Source organism: Symphalangus syndactylus, chromosome 1 (genome assembly GCF_028878055.3).
Source record: "Symphalangus syndactylus isolate Jambi chromosome 1, NHGRI_mSymSyn1-v2.1_pri, whole genome shotgun sequence".
In the NCBI taxonomy this organism is placed as follows: Eukaryota; Metazoa; Chordata; class Mammalia; order Primates; family Hylobatidae; genus Symphalangus; species Symphalangus syndactylus.
The window spans coordinates 62,507,993-62,530,219 of record NC_072423.2 but is presented as its reverse complement, the minus strand read 5'-3'; the positions used below and the strand labels follow the sequence as shown (position 1 = coordinate 62,530,219).

The following is a 22,227-nucleotide window of genomic DNA, read 5'->3' as shown; positions in this document are numbered from 1 at the left end:
TTGAAATAAAAACATGAAAATGTCTCTTTACTTCCCTTTCCCACTCTTCTCCCCAGAGACAAAACAACAGCAACATTTGGGATACATACCTATGTATTTACACACATATGCATACATACTCCTGATTTATATTCACACACAGAGAGATTTTTCTTTTTTTTTTTTTTGAGGCAGAGTTTTGCTCTTGTCGCCCAGGCTGGAGTGCAAAGGCGCGATCTCGGCTCACTGAAACCTCCACTTAAGCGAATCTCATGCCTCAGCCTCCCGAGTACCTGGAACTACAGGCGTGCAGCACCATGCCTGGCTAATTTTTTTGTACTTTTAGTAAAGACGGGGTTTCACCATGTTGACCAGGCTGGTCTTGAACTCCTGACCTCAGGTGATCCACCCACCTCAGCCTCCCAAAGTGCTGGGATTACAGGCATGAGCCACTGCGCCCAGCCAAGATTTGTTTGTTTTAATGCATGATGTCAGCTCTGGGTATTGACTCATTACTCCTTCACTTGTGTTTTGGGGATCTTTTAGCGGAGTGTTATACACATGTAAGGTACATACATTGAGTCTTTCAAGTTCTTTCTAATCACAGGATAGTGTAATGCTAAGACCACTGAACCAGATTGAGTTCCACTGCTGGGTTCACCTTTACTAGCCGTGTAGCTTTGACCAAGTTAAACCCTGTGCCAGTTTCCTCATCAATAAGTACTAAGTACTAACATAATAGTATCTATCATAAAGCATAGTTCTGCGCACATTAGTAATGCTATATGTGTATTTGTTAAATTTAAAACAAAGTCCATATATGGACACACCATGACCTATTAAATCATATATCTTTAAGAATATAGGCAAATATGGATTTTAAGTAGATTTCTCTAAAGTGGAGTTTTTGGGTCAAGAGCATGCTCATTTAATTAATTAATTAATTTTTTTTTTAACAGATACTACCAAGCTGAATGCTTTCCAAAACAGCTTAACCAATTTATACTCCCACCAATGCTGCATGACAGTCAACATCTCTGATGCTAAAAGAGGTGTATTATTCCCAATTTGTTCCTTCTGTCATGTTTATGCTTTCATTAAACACATATTTAACTGAGCACCTACTACGTGCCAGGTACTGCAGTAAAAGCCTCATTACAACCACTTAACCTGAAATGCCCTGCTCTCTCTTCCCTTTATTCCTCTATGTCCTACCCAGATTTCAAGGCCCAGTTCAAGTCTTTCCTCCTCAAGTTTTGTAGCACTCACTGATTTCCTACTCTTTCCAACTGCTAGAGTACCAAAATGTACTGCTCACAACTGAGCATTTGATCAGAGATTGGATTCTATTACCTACTGTTATAGTATGGGTGGTAACCAGCTTATCTTGCTACATGTATAGTAATACAATTCCTTGGGAAAGGGACACTATCTTATACCCCATCTATGTCCCCCCATCACCTCACAGAGAGAGGGGAACACTGCAGGTGTGCCCTGCCCCAGATGCACCCTGCATTCTCATTGCCCCCACCCTGCATTCTCACTGCCCCCACCCTAAATTCTCATTGCTCCAACCCTGCATTCTCACTGCCCTGTGAGCTTTCCCTTTTCAGGCATTTGTCACACACTGCACTTCCCGCCTCCTTCAAAGGAGAGCTCTTTGAAGACAAAGGTCTTGCTTAATAATGCATGCGGTTAACACAGCTAAATGCTGAGTAAAAAAATTGGTTACTTTTGGAATATTATTCAGTGCTAAAAAGAAATGAGCTATCAAGTCATGGAAAGACATGGAATAAACTTAGATGCCTATTACTAAGGGAAAAAAAGCCAGTATGATTCCAATTGTATGACATTCTGGATAAGACAAAACTTTGGAGACAGTAAAAAGGTCAGCAGTTGCCCAGGGTAAGGGGGAGGGATGAACAGGCAGAACAAAGGGGATTTTTGAGGCGTGAAAACACTCTGTGTAGTACTACAATGTTGGATACATGTCATTACATGAACACAGAACACCAAGAGTGAGCCCTAGTATAAACTATGAACTTGGGGTGATGATGTATCGCAGGTTCACTGATTCTTTTTTTTTTTTTTTTTTTTTTTGAGACTGAGTCTCGCCCTGTCACCGAGGCTGGAGTGCAATGGTGCAATGGCAGCTCACTGCAACCTCCGCCTCCTGGGTTCAAGCAATTCTCCTGCCTCAGCCTCCCAAGAAGCTGGGACTACAGGCACATGCCACCACGCCCAGCTAATTTTTTGTATCTTTAGTAGAGACGGGGTTTCACCACGTTGGACAGGCTGGTCTTGAACTCCTGACCTTGTGATCCACCCACCTCAGCCTCCCAAAGTGCTGGGATTACAGGCATGAGCCATTGCACCCAGCCAGGTTCACCGATTCTAACAAATGGGCCACCCTGGTGAGGGATGCTGACAATGGGGAGGCTATGCATGTGTGGGGCCAGGGAGTGTGTGGGAACTCTCTGCACCTTCCTCTCAATTTTGCTGTAAACTGAAAACTACTTTATAAAAGTCTTTTAAAAAATAAAATTAGGCCAAGCATGGTGGCTCACACATGTAATCTCACCACTTTGGGGACCAAGGCACGAGGATCACTTGAGCCCGGGAATTCGAGACCCGCCTGGGCGGCAAAGTGAGATCCCGTCTCTACAAAAAAAATTAGAAAACTAGCCAAGTGTGGGGGTGTGCATCTGTAGTCCCAGCTACTCGGGAGGCCGAGGCAGAAGGCTTGCTTGAGCTCAGGAGATCAAGGCTACAGTGAATCATGTTCATGCCACTGCATTGCAGCCTGGGTGACACAGCAAGACCCTGTCTTAAAAAATAAAATAAAATTTTAAGAAAACAAATTTTGATGAATCATACTTTAGAAAAGATCAAATTATCCTTCTAGCCCTGTTACAGAAAATATCACAGTCGCAGTCACATGTGATAAAAGAGAATGTAAAGCCAAAAAAGAGTAGCAAAAAAAGTATAGAAGAATGTTAAGGCAATTAAAGAGTTTCTAACGATTTTGGATGTATATTGTTTGTGGTATTAGACACAAACAACGTTACTGTGGTAATAGTGATATTTACACTTCAAAACTTGTGATGATTTTTCCTCATTCTAAATAAATATTCACCTTAAAATCTGAAAGAAAAAAACAGGTTATAAAGCAACATGTTCAAAAATATTCTAATCTTGTTAAATATGTTTTTATAGACATAGAAACAAATGCTAGAAGATGGTAACATCAAAAAGTTAACAGTGGGTATCTCTAGGAGTTGGGGGCATAGGGAATCCTAATAACCTTCCTTCTGCTTTTCTGTATTTTCCAGATTTCCTAAAATGAACATGTACTGCTCTTCTAATCAAGGGTAAAATGAGATGTTACTTTAAAACCTAACAATAGGCCAGGCGCGGTGGCTCAGGCCTGTAATCCCAGCACTTTGGGAAGACGAGGTGGGTGGATCACAAGGTCAGGAGTTCAACACCAGCCTGGCCAACATGGTGAAACCCTGTCTCTACTAAAAATACAAAAATTAGCTGGGCATGGTGGTATGTGCTTGGAAATCTGGCTACTCGGGAGGCTGAGGCAGGAGGATTGCTTGAACCTGGGAGGCAGAGGTTGCAGTGAGCCCAGATCATGCCACTACATTCTAGCCTGGGCGACAGAATAAGACTCCGTCTCAAAAAAAAAAAAAAAAAAAAAAAAAATTCAGATAGGCAAAAGGAAAGGCCAGGGAAACTAACAGCCTCATACCGCAGCAGAGGGTTCACCTTATAATACACACATTTGCATTGATGCTAGTCATAAAATGGATAAGGAAAAATTGGCGTAGAAGTAATACAATGGAAAAAGAAGGGCAATAAAATACATTCAGATTAGTCCACTCCTAAGTTCCAGAGACAGGAAATTAAAAGAAGAGGTTTCTACTTCTTGGGTAAGGTTGCTAAAGATAAATAAATAAGAAAGGGCTCTGAACAGAGAGTCGAATGGTGGTTGCCGGGCTGAGGGAGGGGGAGTAGGGAAGTTGGTGTTTCAAGGGGACGGTTTCAGTTTTGCAAGCTGAAGAGAGTTCTGTGGATGGACGGTGGTGATGGTAGCACAGCAGTGCAAGTGTACTGATGCCACTGAACTGTATACTTAAAAATGGTGAAGGTGGTGCCTTTTTTGTTATGTATATTTTGCCATAATTGTAAAACCAAGGGGAAAAAAATGAGCTCTGAGATCAAACTTCCTGCATTCAAATCCTAGTTGTACTACCTACTGCTTGCATGGCAGCCAGCAAGTCCCTAACCTCTCCCCATAGTGGGGACAATTTCATTACATACCTCACCAGGCTTGTAAAGATGAGATGAATTCATTCATATAAAGCACTTAGAATAGTGCCAGGCATCTGTTAAGTGAGCAATAAATGCTAGCTATTATCACTGTTATTAATAATGCAGGCAAGATCTCCAAGTCCTCCAAGGTTGTAGGAAAGCAAGTAAGCCTCAATGGCTGGGATACTTTGCCCTGACCCAGGGGCAGCTGAGCTGCAGAGAAGCTACAGAAGCAGCATGGCATAGGGACCCGGGCTTAAAAGGTAAGGGAGTGAGGGACAGGGTGCTGCCCTTCCTGAAGCCTGGGCCAGGAGGGATCCAAACACCAGGATGGCAGGGGTTCACTGCAGTGGCAACCAGTGACAGCCAGTAGGTGACACAGACTATGCCATTTCTGGCTCAGCTCTCTTCCTGTTTTCTCCATTTCCCTTTATTGTACACAACAGCAGAGTGGGATTGATCATAAAGAAATTTTAAAAGTTTATTCATTAAAGAAAGGAAGAGCTTTACCTGTAAGGCTGATTTTGAATTTGTTTTTCCTGAAAAACACTCTTAAGGACTATCACATACTCATTGAGGAAGGAACAGATGGACTGGGCATGACATTTTAGTATTTGTAAGACAGGAGTGCTTCCCTCAAAGGGATTCTGCTTTGTTTTGTCAGGAATACTGGCCTAGGGATGTAACCTTTCAACTCTAAAGCAATGCTGCGTGCACTGCCATTTCTCCACATCCAGCTCTGTGGGAAAACACAGCACAGCAGGATGGGGCAGGCAGGTGTCCACAGCCATGGGCTGCTCAACACCAGCCACCCAGGCTTTCCAGGGGTTCGAAGCCAATGACAAAGAGGGTGGTGTGACCTCTGGAGACCAAGGCACAAAGGATGTGGGTTTATCATCAATTCAATAAGTAGATTTATTTTTTAATCATTTGAAAAGCTGCTAAAATTCTAAAAGCCTCTTTTAATAAAATGTTGTAATCTATAATAATTTAAACAGCTTTCCATTTCTTTTAGTAACTCAGAATGAACGTATTCAAGAAAATGGAAAGGCACGTGGCTGGGTCAAATAACAGAGAGGGAAGGAGAGGCAGAACCCAGATTGCCATAAAAACAACCTGGACCTTGGAAGGGTGTAACATGCTATTTTAAAATATAGCAACTTACTTGCAATTGTATTGCCTCCATCATCTGTAATTATTTTTAAATAATCTTACAATTATTTCAATTGCTAAAACCTACAGTTCCCTAGAGAGGTAGTGAAAAACTCACTGACACAAGGTATATTTTATTTCCTTCCCTCTCAGACCTCTTGAAAATTCACTGATACATCATTTTCACTTCCAATCCAATGAAGTCTGGTGTTGTATTCTCTAGATATTGTATACAACTAATATGTGTGTATATTCCAATAATAAGAAAAACAACAATTCACATTATGAAGATCAAGCTTCAGGAAGAAACACTGCCTAGAAACTTCTATCATTGACAGCTTCAGGCAGCTGGAAAAGTTAAACATTTATGCCAAGCAATTCCAGCTAATTGCAAAGTTTAAATTTATCCATGCAAATTAATAGCAACCAATGATGAAACTGCAGAGACTCCTAACTGCAATTGCTCATTGGCTGACAAACTGAGAAGGAGAGAAGGCTGCATTTTCACTTGAGCACTAGAGAAACCTGAGAGCAAGGCCAAGTTTGAGCTCAACTGAAACTGAAAATATTGTATAAATGTAAAGTCAACCACTGTAACAGGATAGAAGTGCAACTACTTAAGACTTGGGTTATACAGAGAAAAATCCCCTCAAGTGCTAGGCTAGGTGTGCCTGCTCTGTTGCCCAGACAGCAGCTTGTGGGCAGGGTGCTCCCCGGCGTGTGTGACCCAGGCCCTGGTGGGTCCCCAGGGCTCGCTCCACTGACAGCCGGGGGCTGGCGGCAGTCAGCTGTCCCCTGGATAGAGCCGTGCCTCCTGCAAGATGAAGATGGCACTGGATGTTTCCTCTATGACACCTCCACCTCCCACAGTTACCGATAATGAAAAAATTCATTGTGCTTACATTTGAGGGCATCGGAGGGCCAAATGTCTTTCTTTCCCCATCCCATGCTGCTCAGTTCCCTCCCCTCCACACAATGCCTAGCATCTCATCTATTAGTTTATCACTGCATGAGGTTCTTGCCATCTGAATACCACTGATTACACGCAGACAAGTTACTCTAAGGCGTCCCGGGATAGCTGCCTGCAGCCACTCTGGATGGGCAATTTGAAAAAAGGCCTGCTGCCCTCGTGCCTTCTGTCCTCAGTCCTCACAGGCCAGCCATGGGGGACAACAGGGGCCAGAGTGAAAGACACACAGGCAGAAACAAAGGCGCCACAGAGTGGGAAAAGGGGGTGTGTTCATCATGTGTTAACTGAACCACAGTGTGGGTACCTCAGTGCAACCAGTGGAAAAACGTGCAGAAGGTAAGAAAAGCTCTAAGGAAAATGCTAATGAACGTAATGATATTCCTTTCCTATTCTTCCTGCTTAGGAGCTGAAGAGCTTCAGAGTTGGGAGGTGGCGTGAGCCCTCCTGCTAGGGGACTTCACTAAAGGCTGGACAACACCTACACAGGAATGTGGAGAGACAATGGAAGCATGGGCTGCAAGCTTGCACTGGATCACTCGGCATTCGTGGCTTTAAGGGAATCTACTTCCACATGCATTTTTTCCTAGAAACTGGCAAGTCTCAGATGGCACCTGCACTGGAGGGACCGTGCTGCTCCTCTTTGCTCATTTCCCCATTCACAGTTGCCCTCTGCTACTAAAAAAAAAAAAAAAAAGGACTTAATCTCCTACCATCCTGAATCATAGCATAGTATTTACACCTGGAAATGTGAAAACCTCCAGGGCACCCGACAGGGAAGTTTAGATACAGTACTGTTATCAGCAAAGCTTCTTTTACTCAAGAACCATTAACTTACATTAGGGCTCCTTGAAGGCCTGTTTCAGTTAAGAGAAAGACAGGACATGAGAAATAAGGTCTTCAAGCCATTTCTCCCCAGGTTGAAACATTCTGATTTTAGACCACTGTAGAGTGTGGGGGTAGAGATACCAAATTTTGTTTAACTATCTTGCTCCTTCTATCCTCTGTCTCTCTAGTTGGTATTTATAACATGCCAGATTTGACAAAGCTCCAAATCTTATCTAGCTCCGCATCTATCTTAGAGTTGGAATGCAAGAATAACACTGTTGTCATGGTGGCATCTAGGGTATCACATGTTTATCTGAATCCAGAAATAACATCTCATCCCTTCTGACAGTTACTCTGACCCGGGGATATGTCTGGGCATGAGGTCTGGCCCCATGGCTATGTGGCAGACATTCTGTACCGGAATGAATGAGCTAAATCTTCAGTTTATGGGAAACATCTTAAGATTCATGGTGAGATAAAAGCATTTTATCAAAAACATACTGGCAAAGGTTTACTTCGGTGAAAAATATTCTAATTTTCTCAACCCTTTCTCAGTATTGCAAGGTATAACTAAGTGATAAAAATAGTTCAATGAATTGAGATCGGAGAGCTTGGGAAAAGCTTCTCTGGTGTATTTCCCAGAGGCCAAGAAGCCAACGACTAATGAAAGGTAACAAAACCTTGTGCAAGTTAGAGATTTTCAAAGCTGTGTTTTTAGTAACACTGAAGGGAGTCCTAATTGAGTTGTTAGCTTATAAATCACACACACAAAAATTTTGTAATATAATCTGACTTTTGGCATATAGTTGAGAAGGGGGTCAAAGAACTGAATGACATTACCGGACATTTTTTTAAAAACCCAAAAAACTCCTACTCCTATCTGTCTATTAATACAAGCAAAGCTCTCAATCCTTGCATCTATTCAAAAACAAGAACATAATTGTTACTGAAAATCATCTTATTCTAGCAGCAAGTGATATGCATCTCAGATATCTAAACCCAATTGAAAAAGATTCTTTGCACTCACAACATTTTACCTTTTGTTAATATTTTCATAAATTTTATAATGTTTACAATTGTAATCAAATACTAACATTTATAACAATGCAAAGAAACCTTTAGTACTAAAGTCTTATAGAATATAGCTTTTTAAATTTTAATTTTTATACATATTTCTGCAATAATGAAGTATGATAAAGTAATCGATAAAAGACCCTCAGAGATTAAAAAAATTGAGTTAACTGGGTAAATGGAGGTAATGGAAGAGAGATGATAGCTGAAGGTATGCACATGGCTTCTGGAACTCAGTTTCACCCCCACAGAAAGGACACGAAGTTAACTGAGTTATCCTATAGGAAGGATAAAATGGAAATACAAGTTAAAGGAGACATGGAAGTATAAGCTTTTCAATGACTAAAGAACAGCTTGCTCATGTATTTCTTTAACAGAATGACAGTGGCAATCAAAACTCGATGGTATGTGGATTCCACTAGCTACCTTTAAAAGAATGATACAACACTTTTCTTTCACTTTAAGTAGTCGGTATTCATGATATACCAGACCTTTGTCATCTCTTGCAATAATCCAGGACTATTCTATTACTCCAAGACATTTGAACACACACAAGGTCAGCACGCACATGGCCTTGAGCTCAAGTACCTCTTCAAATTTTGTGCTGAGGTCCTGGGGCTGGTTGCCTAAGTCACTGAGCATGAACACCAACGACCTAACCTCTGGCTGAGCTCTGCTGAGAAAGCCGCTGGAGCAAAGGGATGGAGGAGAAGAGGAGGACGGAAACAGGGTACACACAGGACATGAGGCTTTGGGATTAATGAGTCCTGTGACAAAGGGGCAACAAGCAGAAAGAAATAAGCAAAGGCTTCAAATGACTAAGCACTGTCAGGATTAGTTCTCAGGAGCCGGAGATTTGTTTGTTTGGTAAAAGCTTCAACCACAAAGAGATTTAGCGTTGAATTCCAGTTATGTAAAGTATTCATTTCACATTGTATAATCTGACATTTTGATAACATAATCCTGCCCAAAACAGACTGGGAGAAGAAAAGAAGGATGTCATCAGTATTGGAAATCAAAGTGGCTAAATGCTATTTGGAAAAAGGTAAAGTACAACGTGCAGGTGTGTGGGAGTGCAGGAGATGGGGCAGAGTGAGCCTGGCTGGGGATGGGGCTGCGGACACTGGGGGCCAAGATGACAAATGCATGGAGAAGAAACTCTTCCTTTCCTTCCTAAGACAAAGTGAGACCCAGACCATATCTGGCAGATAAGAATATGTACTGTGAATTTATAAAAGCCACATATTTTGAATAATAATAGCATTACACCATAAAATGATATCATCACAGCATACAAATCCAGGGCATTAATTGTTGTGGAAAAAGATGGGATGGGGACCCTGGTTGAGTGTGGAATTGTGGGGCTGTCACCCGCAGGATGCTCACACCCTGCACTCTGTCCTGGCATGCTCTTCACAACAACAGAGAGCAGGAAGAGCTATGGCTCAGTATTAAATTTCCTCTTCCACTCTTAAGACTTATTAGCAAATTAAGAAGCTGGGTAAATGGAGGTAAGGGAAGAGAGATGATAGCCGAAGGTATGCACATGGCTTCTAAAACTCAGTTTCACCCCCACAAAAAGGACACGAAGTGAAGTATTTGGATTAATGTGATAGAATCAGAAACATGCAGGCCCGGCATGGTGGCTCACGCCTGTAATCCCAGCACTTTTGGAAGCCAGGGTGGTTGGATCAACTGAGGCCATGAGTTCAAGACCAGTCTGGCCAACATGGTGAAACCCCGTCTCTGCTAAAAGTACAAAAAATTAGCCGGGCGTGGTGGCGTGCACCTGTAGTCCCAGCTACTCGGGAGGCTGAGGCAGGCAAATCACTTGAACCTGGGAGGCGGAGGCTGCAGTGAGCCGAGATTGCACACTGCATTCCAGCCTGGGCAATAAAGTGAGACTCCGACTCAAAAAAAAAAAAAAAAATAGTGGTAATATTTGTATTTCTCTCTCTAGACTCCTCATTTTTAATCTTTACTGTCGCTTAGTGCTTACACCTTCATTGTGTCTGCTGCCTAAGAGAGAAGGTCCTAGAGCAGACAGTGCCCAAAGAACAATATTTCCAAAAGCTAGGTGATTTCCTTTCAATCCACATTAATAAAAATGTTCTTCCAGAACATTTGTCTCCTATGAACCTCAGCAGAAAGAATTTCCAAAAACATGACTTCCCCTGAAGCTCTCTATGCTTTGAATCAATAAGTTCTAGAGATATGATTCTGAACATTCTATGGAACCCTTTCAACCCAAACAGCTCTATGTTTATTTGTTGTATTTTATTTATGATTCAGCATAAGCATTTACTTGTACAAGAAGTTCTGTGCCTAAACATAAAAGTAAAACCACATTCTAGAGAAACAGAGTATCTTTCAAAACATAGCAGGTGCAATCCAACATAACATCATCTCCTATCTTTTAAAAGAATGGTTAGTCTCGATTTGGACATAAACTAGACAGATTGCTAGTCACCTTCATGAACAAATTCATAACACCAACACTATAGCTGACACCCAGTGAAACAGGAGAGAGAAGGAGAAAGGAATCAGTCAACAGAAATACAGAAAACTGTATATTCTAAAGTGGCCAAAAAGACTAAACCACATCTGAAATGTTCATACGAACTCCTTTGACCAAATAACCTTACAGTAGAAATACAGTACAAATTCTTTAGTAACTCAGAGCAGTGTTTTTCAAATGGTGGGTTTGGTTCATTAACAAGTTGTAAAATAAACTTAATGAGCTGGAATCAACGTTACTTTAATATAATAGAAAATATAATTTGTAGTAATGATGAGCATTCTTTTGTGAAACTGATTTTAATTTTAAGGACATGCATATATACATATTTGCATACTGGATCACAAAGGTAAACATATTTAACTAAGGGTTTGAAAAATACTGACTCTGCAGAATACAAATAAATACTAATTTTTATCTTGAAATTTTCAGTTCCAAAGAGACAAACGTGTGTAACTGTCATCTTACTGTCTATATACATTTGCTTTGTCCTGTTGAATCCTAATAGAATTGAAATAAAATTAGAGCTCAAGTCTCATTCTCAGCTGTGATTAATGATAATATGAACTATTATTTATTGAGCACAATGTTCAACCAGGAATTGTCCCAGGCATTTTACATAAATTATTTATCTCTCAATACACCTCTAAGGTACAAATTATGATCCTAGTTTTACACTGGATGGAATGCTACTCAGGTAGGAACTGCAACTTGCTCGGGGTCTCACAGCCAGGAAGTGGGAGAGCGGGGATTAGATCCTACATTATCAGGCTATAAAATTTAGATGAATTACTCTCCATGCAGAAGTGAAAAAATATTTGTTTAAAACTAATGTTTATGAAATTTGTTCCTTGGAAATTACATTTAGGAAGTTTCAGATTTCATTATCCACTCAGAGAAGAGAGACATTGGAAAAATGCCAGAGGCCAGGCATCGTGGCTCAGGCCTGTAATCCCAACACTTTGGAAGGCTGAGGTGGGAGGACTGCTTGAGCCCAGGAGTTCGAGACCAGCCTGGGAAACATAGCAAAACTCCTTCTCTACTAAAAATACAAAAAATTAGCCAGGTGTGGCACGACACGCCTGTGGCCCCAGCTACTCAGGAGGCCGAGGTGGGCGGATCAACTGAGCTCGGGAGGTTGAGGCTACAGTGAGCCATGAGGGTACCACTTCACTCCAGTCTGGGTAATGTAATGAGTCCCTGTCTCAAAAAAAGAAAAGAAATGAAAAGAAAACAGAAAGAAAACGAAAAGAAAAATGCCAAAGTGGGCACCTCTGCAGCTGACAGGATTTCAAGCTGCAGAATGAAGTGTACACGAGGTCACTGTACTTCCCAGCACAGGGAAAGTTCTGGAGTGCTCCCAGGATACACACTCAATTGCAAAATGTTAAAAGGTAATGTCCAGGCAGATTCTTTCGTGCCACATGACTTACGTGTTCAGTGGTCCAAGGTCACACTAGGAAGAGTTATGAGAACTTTACCCAGAATCCTAGCCTGACTGACATCAGGGTGGTGGTGTTGACTACTACCTTCAAGGGAATCCAAGGATTTCTATAAAAGGAAATGCTGCCATCTCCCTACCTCCCCCCAAATCAGATCCACCTGCACAGATACTAAGCAGAGACATATTCCAAATATTTAATATACCACACTTACAAATTCCAAATACGAAAACTTGCTCTGTGCACAGAAGTGTAAGTGAAATTCTGTTCTCCACTGTGGGGTTGTCTGTTCTGAGAGTTTCTAGGTAAGTCTATGGGGCAATATAAATGTGCTGTGTCAACAGAAACACGGCATTTTCTGTTTGTTTTTTTTTTTCATCGAAAATGCACATTAAAGCCATTAGAGCAGCTCAAATTCTTGTCAGAAAAAAGTTGCCTACGGCTTTTCACAATTTATGATTCTCGTAGGTTTCCATAAACATGGTCGTGCACACTTTAATGCAAACTTTTAGGTTCCTTTCTAAAGAATATGCGATTAAAAGTATCTGCTTAATATCATATGACAAAACCATCAATTTACCATTCCAATACATTTTCTGAGGATGCTCCAGATACTGAAGTCATTTCTGGAAAACATAGGAGAAGGCAAACTTGTTCTGAAAAAAGAAAAGAAAAACATAAAGTTCATTGTAACGCCATTGTCAGTAGGAGGGAAGAATTGCTTTCATTCATGTGAGAGCTGCAGGCACAGAAAGACACTTTAAAAATGTGTGTCATCACAGACAGGGCTAAGCAGGGCTAATCTAGGGTTGCACCTGTTCACCACTACCTACTTTGGCCCCTGAAGGATGCTGTAGCAAATCAACTGGTCCTCTGTCTTCAGCATTGCTCTGATCTGAACTCAGTCCTCTCCGTCCTTGGGATCCAGCTGTTTGAACCACCTCAGAGATCCACTATCCTTTCATGTTCTGGCACATCTGACCCTGTTGTTGGATTTATGGCACACCTACCATGTTCTGATACTTAATACATTATCATTCTCTAGCTGCTAAATGATGTAAACAAAATGCCATCACAAAGCTTAGATACAGGTTTTTAAGAAATGAAATGGAAAATAGAAAACTTTTATAAAAGCCAAAGTATTTTTAAAAAGTAAAAGGCAAAGTATTTAAAAAAAAAAAAGTAAAAAGTATTTAGGCCCTGTAACATACATCAGTACTTCCCCAAGGAGACTAACACTGAACAAAATTTAGCAATTCTGGGTAGACTGGAAAACAAATTTACCTCTACAGAAAGAGGATCTTCAAAGCCTCTGTAGGTGTTTGAAAGTAGCCAAGGGATGACGGCTGCCTGGGGCTGAAGGTCTGTGGCTTGGATAAGCAGCACATCAGAGCCAGGCCTGGTGGGCAGGGAGCCACCCCATTTCCACAGATCAGAAAGGCAGCACCATCAGGAATGAGGGAAGTGCAAGAGGTGCCCAGACCAACTTTCCAGAACACTGTTATGAAAGTTTTCCAGTTGCCGGCTGGGCGTGGTGGTTCACACCTGTAATCCCAGCACTTTGAGAGGCCAAGGTGGGCAGATCACCAGAGCTCAGGAGTTTAAGACCAGCCTGGGCAACATGGTGAAACCCATCTCCACTAAAAACACAAAAATCGGCCGCATGTGGTGGTGCATGCCTGTAATCCCAGCTACTCAGGAGGCTGAGGCAGGAGAATCTCTTGAACCTGGGAGGCAGAGGTTGCAGTGAGCCGAGATCGCGCCACTGCATTCCAGCCTGGGCGACAGAGCAACATTCTGCCTCAAAAAATAATAAAATAATAAAATAATAAAAAGTTTTCCAGTTGCCTTCTAAAACACATCCATGTAGCTAAAATATTAAATCTTTTAAAAATTATCTTTTAAAGAACCTCTAAATTAAACTAATTAATTTGGATTATAGAAGTTAATACAATTTATATTTTTAAGTCAATAATCCATGGTGGAATTCTTCTAGTTTCTTTTTCTTTTTTAGGAACACACACTGCTCATTTGGCAGATCTGCCATCTAACCAGTCTGCTGGGTAAGTGGCCACAGATGGTATTTAAATCACATTCCCCACTATCCAAGACTATCAATCTCTGTGACATGAATAATGGATACCAGGAATAAGAATCCCTGCTATTATCTATGCTTTGCATGTATAATATAGTTTTAGAGATGTATGTAAATTAAATTTTCCATCTATTTTTTTCTTTTCTTTTTTGAGATGGACTTTCGTTCTTGTTGCCCAGGCTGGAGTGCGGTGGTGTGATCTCAGCTCACTGCAACCTCTGCCTCCTGGGTTCAAGCGATTCTCCTGTGTCAGCCTCCCAAGTAGCTGGGATTTCAGGTGCCTGCCACCATGCCCGGCTAATTTTTTGTATTTTTAGTAGAGACGGGGTTTCACCATGTTGGCCAGGTTGGTCTTGAACTCCTGACCTCAGGTGATCCACCTGCCTCGGCCTCCCAAAGTGCTGGGATTACAGGCGTGAGCTACCGCGCCTGGCCAAATTTTCCTTCTACTATCTTGGAAAAGTCCATCCAAAGTGTAGCATACCTAGAGAGTTATGAGCTTGAAAGAAGCTTGTGAAGAGGGAATGAGGGCTGTCATTCACCCCCGACGAACGCTGACATTAAATGTATAGACCGTGTGCTACCATTCTAACTAAAGGTAAGAATAGCAGAAAGGCAAGAACAACTAATATCTTGGAGGCATAAGATGAGAGACATTCGAGCTTTGTAATTATTCTCGGTTTAGAAAGTGTCAGAGGACTGTCAGCCAAGAGTCCCACCTGGAAATATCCTATACTCATTTTTATGCACAAAACTTTCTGTGATTTTATGAGAATGTAATCATTACTCATTTATAAGGAAGTCAGATTATCTGCAACATTCATTACCTATTCAGAACATAATCAGAAAGCAGAGGGGAAGGGGTTTTGAAAGGTAAACAGCCATTACAGAGCCCATGTTATTTTCTTCTGTAGGACACGCAGAGCCGAGCGCCTTGCCTCACTGAGACCGCACTTTGTGCAATAAACTGATGGGAAGCAGCGAGAGAAACACTGGCCCACGAGACACCTACGCAGCACACAAGCCATGGCTTAGTAAATGACCTCTCAGTTGTTGACCACAGTCTAAGTCCATAGCATGACGAGGTTGCCAAGAAGACAGGTGCAATCTCAGACTGCCACAATGGGGCAGCAGCCAGAGCATCCCCAAGGGCAACTTGAGCTGGGATTCAGGCTCAGGTGTCACTGTTGTTTTGGTGTTTTTTTTTTTTTTTATTTTGAGAGAGGGTCACAGTCTGTTGCCCAGGCTGGAGTGCAGTGGCATGATCTCGACTCACTGCAACCTCCACCTCCTGGGTTCAAACGATTCTTCTGCCTCAGCCTCTCGAGTAGCTGGGACTACAGGTACCCGCCACCATCCCTGGCTAATTTTTGTTATCTTTAGTAGAGATGGGGTTTCACCATGTTGGCCAGGCTGGTCTTGAACTCCTTACATCCAGTGATCCACCCACCTCAGCCTCCCACAGTGCTGGTATTACAGGTGTGAGCCGCCACACCTGGCCCAGGTGTCACTTTTAAAAGAAACTGGAACACCGCCACGCAAGAGGACTGATGCGAGGCAAGGCAAAGGTGTCTGGAAAACATCTCTTACAGGCAGTGCTAACGGACGTGCAAAGCTAGAGAAACAAAAGCTGGGGGTGTGGTGAACAGTGGGCACGAGGGGGGTCTTGGAATATCGGAGAGAGGGCCTGGGATGGCAGGAGTAATAACATCAATGCCCCCAGGTGCTATGCACTTCGGCCTGCTTCATCTTCCCCCTCCACAGCACTGATCGACGTGACATAAGGTACACTCTCTTGCTGATCGTTGATGACCTCCTACCCCCAAACAGTATGTAAACTCCATGAGAACTCATATTCTGTCTACTGCTGTGGCCCTGTTGCCTAGGACAATGGCTAGCACCAAGTGGGAGTTTAAATTTGTGGCAGAAGCTTTGGAATGTATACGACCTATTAGACATTACCTCTTTTGGAAAGAATTTGGTTTATTCTGTGCTACTCAAGAGAGAAGGACTATTACTGCAGGTGAATGCTTATATTAGGGTGGCTAATATAAAGACCTGTCTCACAATTAATTCAAAAAATAGGAGATGAGAGAGGCCTCTTAAGGAAGGGTTTCAGACAGAGGCTGGAGGATTTCACCAGTCAGGGAGGGCACAGAAAGGCACCCCAGCTCGACCAAGGATGCTGCTAAACTCATGCCAGGAACAAGACAGGCTCCACCACAAAGAATTACCCACCCACAATGTCAGCAGTGCCAGGGTCAAGAAATCCAGCCAGAGAAATACAACGAGAGCTTCACGTATAATCTCAAATTCTGTAGTAGCCACATTTTTAAAAGTCAAAATTAATTTTAGTAATTTATTTTATTTAACCCAGTATATCCAAAATATTAGCATTTCAACATATAATACATACAAAAAATGATATGTTATACTTTTTTCCATATTGTCTTCAAAATCCAGTGTGTATCCTACACTTTTAGAGCACATCTCAATTAAGCTACTAAACAGTTAACATGAAATCTAGTCTTAACAAAGTTGTTTTTAATGGAAGAACAGTTTCTGCTTCATTTTACAACTTAACTTATGTTAATTAAAATTAAGTAAAAAATCAGGCCGGGTGCCATGGCCTGTAATCCCAGCACTTTGTAATCCCAGCACTTTGGGAGGTTGAGGCGGGTGGATCACAAGGTCTGGAGTTCGAGACCAGCCTGGCCAAGATGGTGAAACCCTGTTTCTACTAAAAAATACAAAAATTAGCCGGGTGCAGTGGTGGGTGCCTGTAATCCCAGCTACTTGGGAGGCTGAGGCAGGAGAATTACTTGAACCTGGGAAGCAGAGGTTGCAGTGAGCTGAGAGTACGCCACTGCACTCCAGCCTGGGCAACAGAGCAAGACTCCGTCTCAAAAAAAAAAAAGTAAAAAAATCAGTTTCTCAGTCATACTAGCCAGATTTCAAGGGCCCAAAAGCCGCACGTGGCTAGTAGCAACTGTACTGGACAGAATGGATCTCTGTGATTACTTCTGAAAACAAAATGGTTGTATTGTTTCAAGAATAGGGTGGGGAACAAAAATCTGCCCAATTTTACAAGCCTAAAGTCAAGAACAGACAAAAAACAGTCCACAGTCTAATCATCAAGAAAATGCTAAATCTTCTGCAGTGTTATTTGAAGAAGCAGAGGGAGTAGAGAAATTAAAAAAAAAATTAGGTAGGAGATTCAGTTAAAAAAATAATTTGTGTTGAAAAGGATGTGTTTCCATATTTAAAAATTTCACTATCTGCCAAGAAAAAAAGAAGAGAGAATTCCCGAATGATATTGGATGGCAGTGTTACTCCAGGCAGAAATAAGAACAGATGAGAGCAGCAACCAGAATTTTCAGGCTGAAAGCACAGCTCAGTGATTCTCTCTCCGTGGAGTTTATCTGAGGGTCATTATCCTGCATTCTATGCTTCCTTTTTCTCTTCATACAGAGAGAACACACCCTGTACCAGGGACTGGCAGTGATATGTCCTGGTTCTATTTTCAACCACACAGATGACATTACGACTATCTAGACCACAGCACAATAACTGGTTTTTAAATGAAGAGTCTCACAGTGGTTTTATCTATGTGATGCAAATGGCTCCGCTTGCTAGCACACCATTATTTCCCTGCTACACAGCACTCCAGACAGACCCCAAAGAACCAAATTCATTTAAGAAGTGTTGACTAACAAATGCTGTGCTTGAATCCCACTTGTTCTGAAAAGTTGTGCAAGGTCAGGAGATCACGATCTCCAAAATCTTTAAATGTTATTTGGATGGCAGAAATTACATGTTATTTGGGCCATGCACGGTGGCTCATGCCTGTAATCCCAGCACTTTGGGAGGCCGAGGCAGACGGATCACTTGAGGTCAGGAGTTCAAGACCAGCCTGGTCAACATGGTGAAACCCCGTCTCTGCTAAAAATACAAAAATTAGCTGAGCATGGTGGCACATACATGTAGTCCCAGCTATTCGGGAGGCTGAGGCAGGAGAATCACTTGAACCCAGGAGGCAGAGTTTGCAGTGAGCTGAGGCTGTGCCACCGCACTCCAACAGAGCAAGACTGGGCAACAGAGCAAGACTCCATTAAAAAAAAAAAAAAAAAGAAATTGTATGTTATTTGGAAGCTGAGCCTCGCAAATTTACCTAACTGCACAGATCTCCTTTATCTACCTGCTGGACACCGAGCCCACCTCCTGCATCTGCTCCATGGATTGCTAGGTTAGACACTCAACACCGTTTGCTCACAGAAGCCCTCTGAAAAGAAGAACAAGATGATAACACAAAGGTAGGCAAAATTAAGCTTCACCTGGAATTGGCTGCCAGGCGTTTCATGCTTTCCAGGTTTGCCTCCTGATTTTCATGAGACACATGAGCTCTTCTGGGTCTTGTGTATGTGCATGCATATATTTACTGAGACATCCTTATACTTGGCAGGAGGTGGGGGAGGTGTCATCTCTTTCATGGAGTATATAAAAGAACCATGGAATGGAAACCAGAGCTAGAGCGCAAACTCTTGCTACCGCCCAGCTGCATAACCTGGGGCAAATCTTGCAAGTCGAAGCTACACAGCTGTACAATTCACCTTCTTCTGGCAGCTAGATCTGCACTAAGGAAAATGCCTAGGACAATTAAAGCTTCTCGGAAACTAAGGTTCAACTTCTTACCTACATGTCGGTTTTAAAGAATTTTAAAAATTATTTGTTATTTTTATAAAGTGCAAACATACTAAGATAAAAACACTCATTGTCAGTGGTGACATCATCTGTCCACTAAATTATCTTCTCACTATGTAGGCACTCTTTGTGTATTACAGATATTTCATTCACCACCTGCATTACAGATAACTTATCCCAAGTCTAACATTTGTCGTGTGATTCTGTTTACAGTATGATTTGCTAAACCAAATCTACCTACCTGGGAAGGCTATATATGTAATTATCATAATCTACATGTGAAACATAAACAGCTATCATTCAGTATTTTCCCAATGAACACAATAAAAACAATTCATTATTAACAGGTATTCCAGAACAAAAGGTAAATTTCTTAATTCACAACATTTGGTATTTTTCCAACGGACAAGAAAAAAGCAATTCATTATTAACAGGTATTCCGGAAAAAAGGGTAAATTTCTTAATTCACAACGATTGGTAATCTTGACCTTAAATTTTTAGGAATTCGAGTTCTATGTCAAAACCAAAACAATACACATAATTAAAACAATCTTCTTGGGCATATACCAAATGGTAGTAAATACAACTAAATTAGCGGGGGATGGAGTATGTGGTTATTTTTCAAATTAAAAAATAATTACTTTTTTTGGAGACAGAGTTTCGCTCTTTTTGCCCAGACTGCAATGCAGTGGCACAATCTTGGCTCACTGCAACCTCCACCTCCTGGGTTCAAGCGATTCTCCTGCTTCAGCCATCCGAGTAGCTGGGGACTACAGGCATGTGCCACCATGTCCGGCTAATTTTGTATTTTTAGTAGAGATGGGGTTTCACTGTGCTAGCCAGGCTGGTCTCGAACTCCTGACTGCAGGTGATCCACCCTCCGTGGCATCCCAAAGTGCTGGGATTACAGGCGTGAGCCACCGTGCTTGGCCAAAATATGTTATTATATAACAAAGGAAACAATCTACAGATAAAGGACAAGCTAGACCTCTCCTCCTGCACCCTCCGATACCAACAGTAACAGCACGAGTGCTCCTTTCCACACCCCCTGTTCACACAAACAAGGGTATACAGGTATGTGCATTTTTTAAATTGAAATATTACCCTATAGGTCACATTGCTTTTTCACGAAATATCAAGGACACTCCCCTTCATATCAACAGACACAGGTATATCTTTCTTCGTAATACGTTTAGGCACATGTACACGTATGTAGGTAGCATTTCACACATGCTGGTTTTATTTTTAATGTAGTCTTTCCCCCTTTGTTCTTTTTGCTTGTCACCCCACTCTTCCATCTCCACCACCACTCTACCACCCTATAATCCACGTTAAGAAGCTGGCATCTATTTTTCTGTGCTTTTCCACACGTTCCCAAAGAGCCACATGTAGAGCATGCATGTGTGCACACACAAAGGGGTGTGCTGCCCTTCATATTCCTAATTAGGGTACTAATTATACACACTTCTCTATGGTCTGCTTGTCAATACTGCATGCAAATTTGTTGATGTCAAATGGTATACTAATTAAGGAATGTATAATATGCCATAAGAATACTATATCTCAAAATACATTTTGTCATTCTCCATGAAAGGCACTTACCATTTCATTCTTTTGCCAAAAGAAACGATGCAACAAAAATATTTCAATATATGATGTATTCTTATTTAAATCTGATGCCTTCATTTTAATGGGGCAGAGCACCGGGGTTAAAATTGCTGGGTCAAGGAGTTTCTCTATCTCACATATCCATAGATGTGGCCAGACTGCTTTCGGAGAAGCTTTTAACAATTTCGTATCTCACCAGCAGCCTATGAGCACTCTCTTCCCGCCAGCAAGAGTTGGTGTTAACAGATGTTCTTGTCCTTTTAGGTTTTGGGTCTGACTGTGGTAGTGATGCTACCTTGTTATTTTGTTTTTCCTTGACTACTAGTGAGTTAGAACATTTTTCATATGCTTAATGAACATCTGAATTCACAGATAGTCAACTGCCTATTTATATCATCTATACCGCTGGATTTTTTTTGTTATTTAGTAAGAATTTTTTTTTGTATGTGATAGCTATTAATCTTTTGTCACCTAGATTGCACATAGTACCATCTGCAGGTTAACAAAAAACTTTTACAAACAAGTATGTCTCTTTTTTAAAACATAGCTTCTGTGTTTTCTATCTTGGTGAAGGCTTCTCCGACCCTAAAGCTGTTTCTTTTTTTTTTTGTTTTTTTAAACATGATGTTCCCATTCTTTAAATGATATATATTTCTCTCTCTCAAGTTCATATCTCTACACAAAGATAGCTAGGTCTCTTTAAGGGGTATGTCCTTGTTTGCTCATTTGGGGCCACTTGAGACTAAGATTCTTGTGCCCTCTACACCTTTCACAAACAGGGCCTGTGAAGTGGCCCTATTCCCTTTCTCCTAAGACAGAGGAGCTCTCTGTCCAACACTTCTCTTACTCCCAATTCCAGGAATCTTAATAGTCTATATTTTTATTTAGCTTCATTCCAGCTTCTACCTCGGTTCAAAAGACCCTTGATCATTGATTCGTATGTTTCAGGGAAGACAGAAAAAGTTCAGGTGTTTTTTAAAAAGCAACACTTTCACAAATGCTGTGAAATCACAATATCCCCAGGCTAGCTTTAAAGAGTTCTACTAAGATGAAGTGGATGAATACTAATGGCTAGCATTTAGTGAGAGTTTGCTCCAGTTTAGACTGTGTTAATCACTTAATGTGCATCACCTCATTTAATCCTCAAAGTAATCTGATTAAGCACTTGTATTAAATAACTTGTCCATGGTCATATATTGAATTAGTAGAATGGATTCTTTAACTCCATAGCCGTCGCTCCTGGCTTTCACAACTCTGCCACTTACTATGTGAACTTGAATATGTAACTAACCTATTCCAAACCTCGGTTTTTCTTAGAAAATGATAATACTAGTGTTTCATATGGCCATGGTGGAGTTCCCATGAAACAATGCATACAGAGAGTGTTTTTAAAACTTTAGGCCCCATTCATTCTGATCTATAGACTCAATTTAATGGTAATATAACCAGCATTTTAAAAAATGAAATCAAATACATCTGGCAAGGGTAGGTATTGTTAATGAAAATTCTGTCCCAACAATACACATACACCCCATATGTGTGCATT

The 22,227-nt window shown here is 41.4% G+C and overlaps 1 protein-coding gene across 5 annotated transcripts in view; it reads right to left on the bottom strand.

Moving 5' to 3' along the window:
- Positions 1 to 22,227, bottom strand: part of OSBPL1A (oxysterol binding protein like 1A) — a 234,893-nt gene that overhangs the window by 21,179 nt on the left and 191,487 nt on the right. For all 5 annotated transcript variants that reach the window (XM_055235932.2, XM_063614806.1, XM_055235945.2 and 2 more), the window contains one exon: positions 12,858 to 12,933. In XM_055235932.2, coding sequence (XP_055091907.1) covers positions 12,858 to 12,933 — 76 coding nt within the window. The remainder of the gene's footprint in view (positions 1 to 12,857; positions 12,934 to 22,227) is intronic.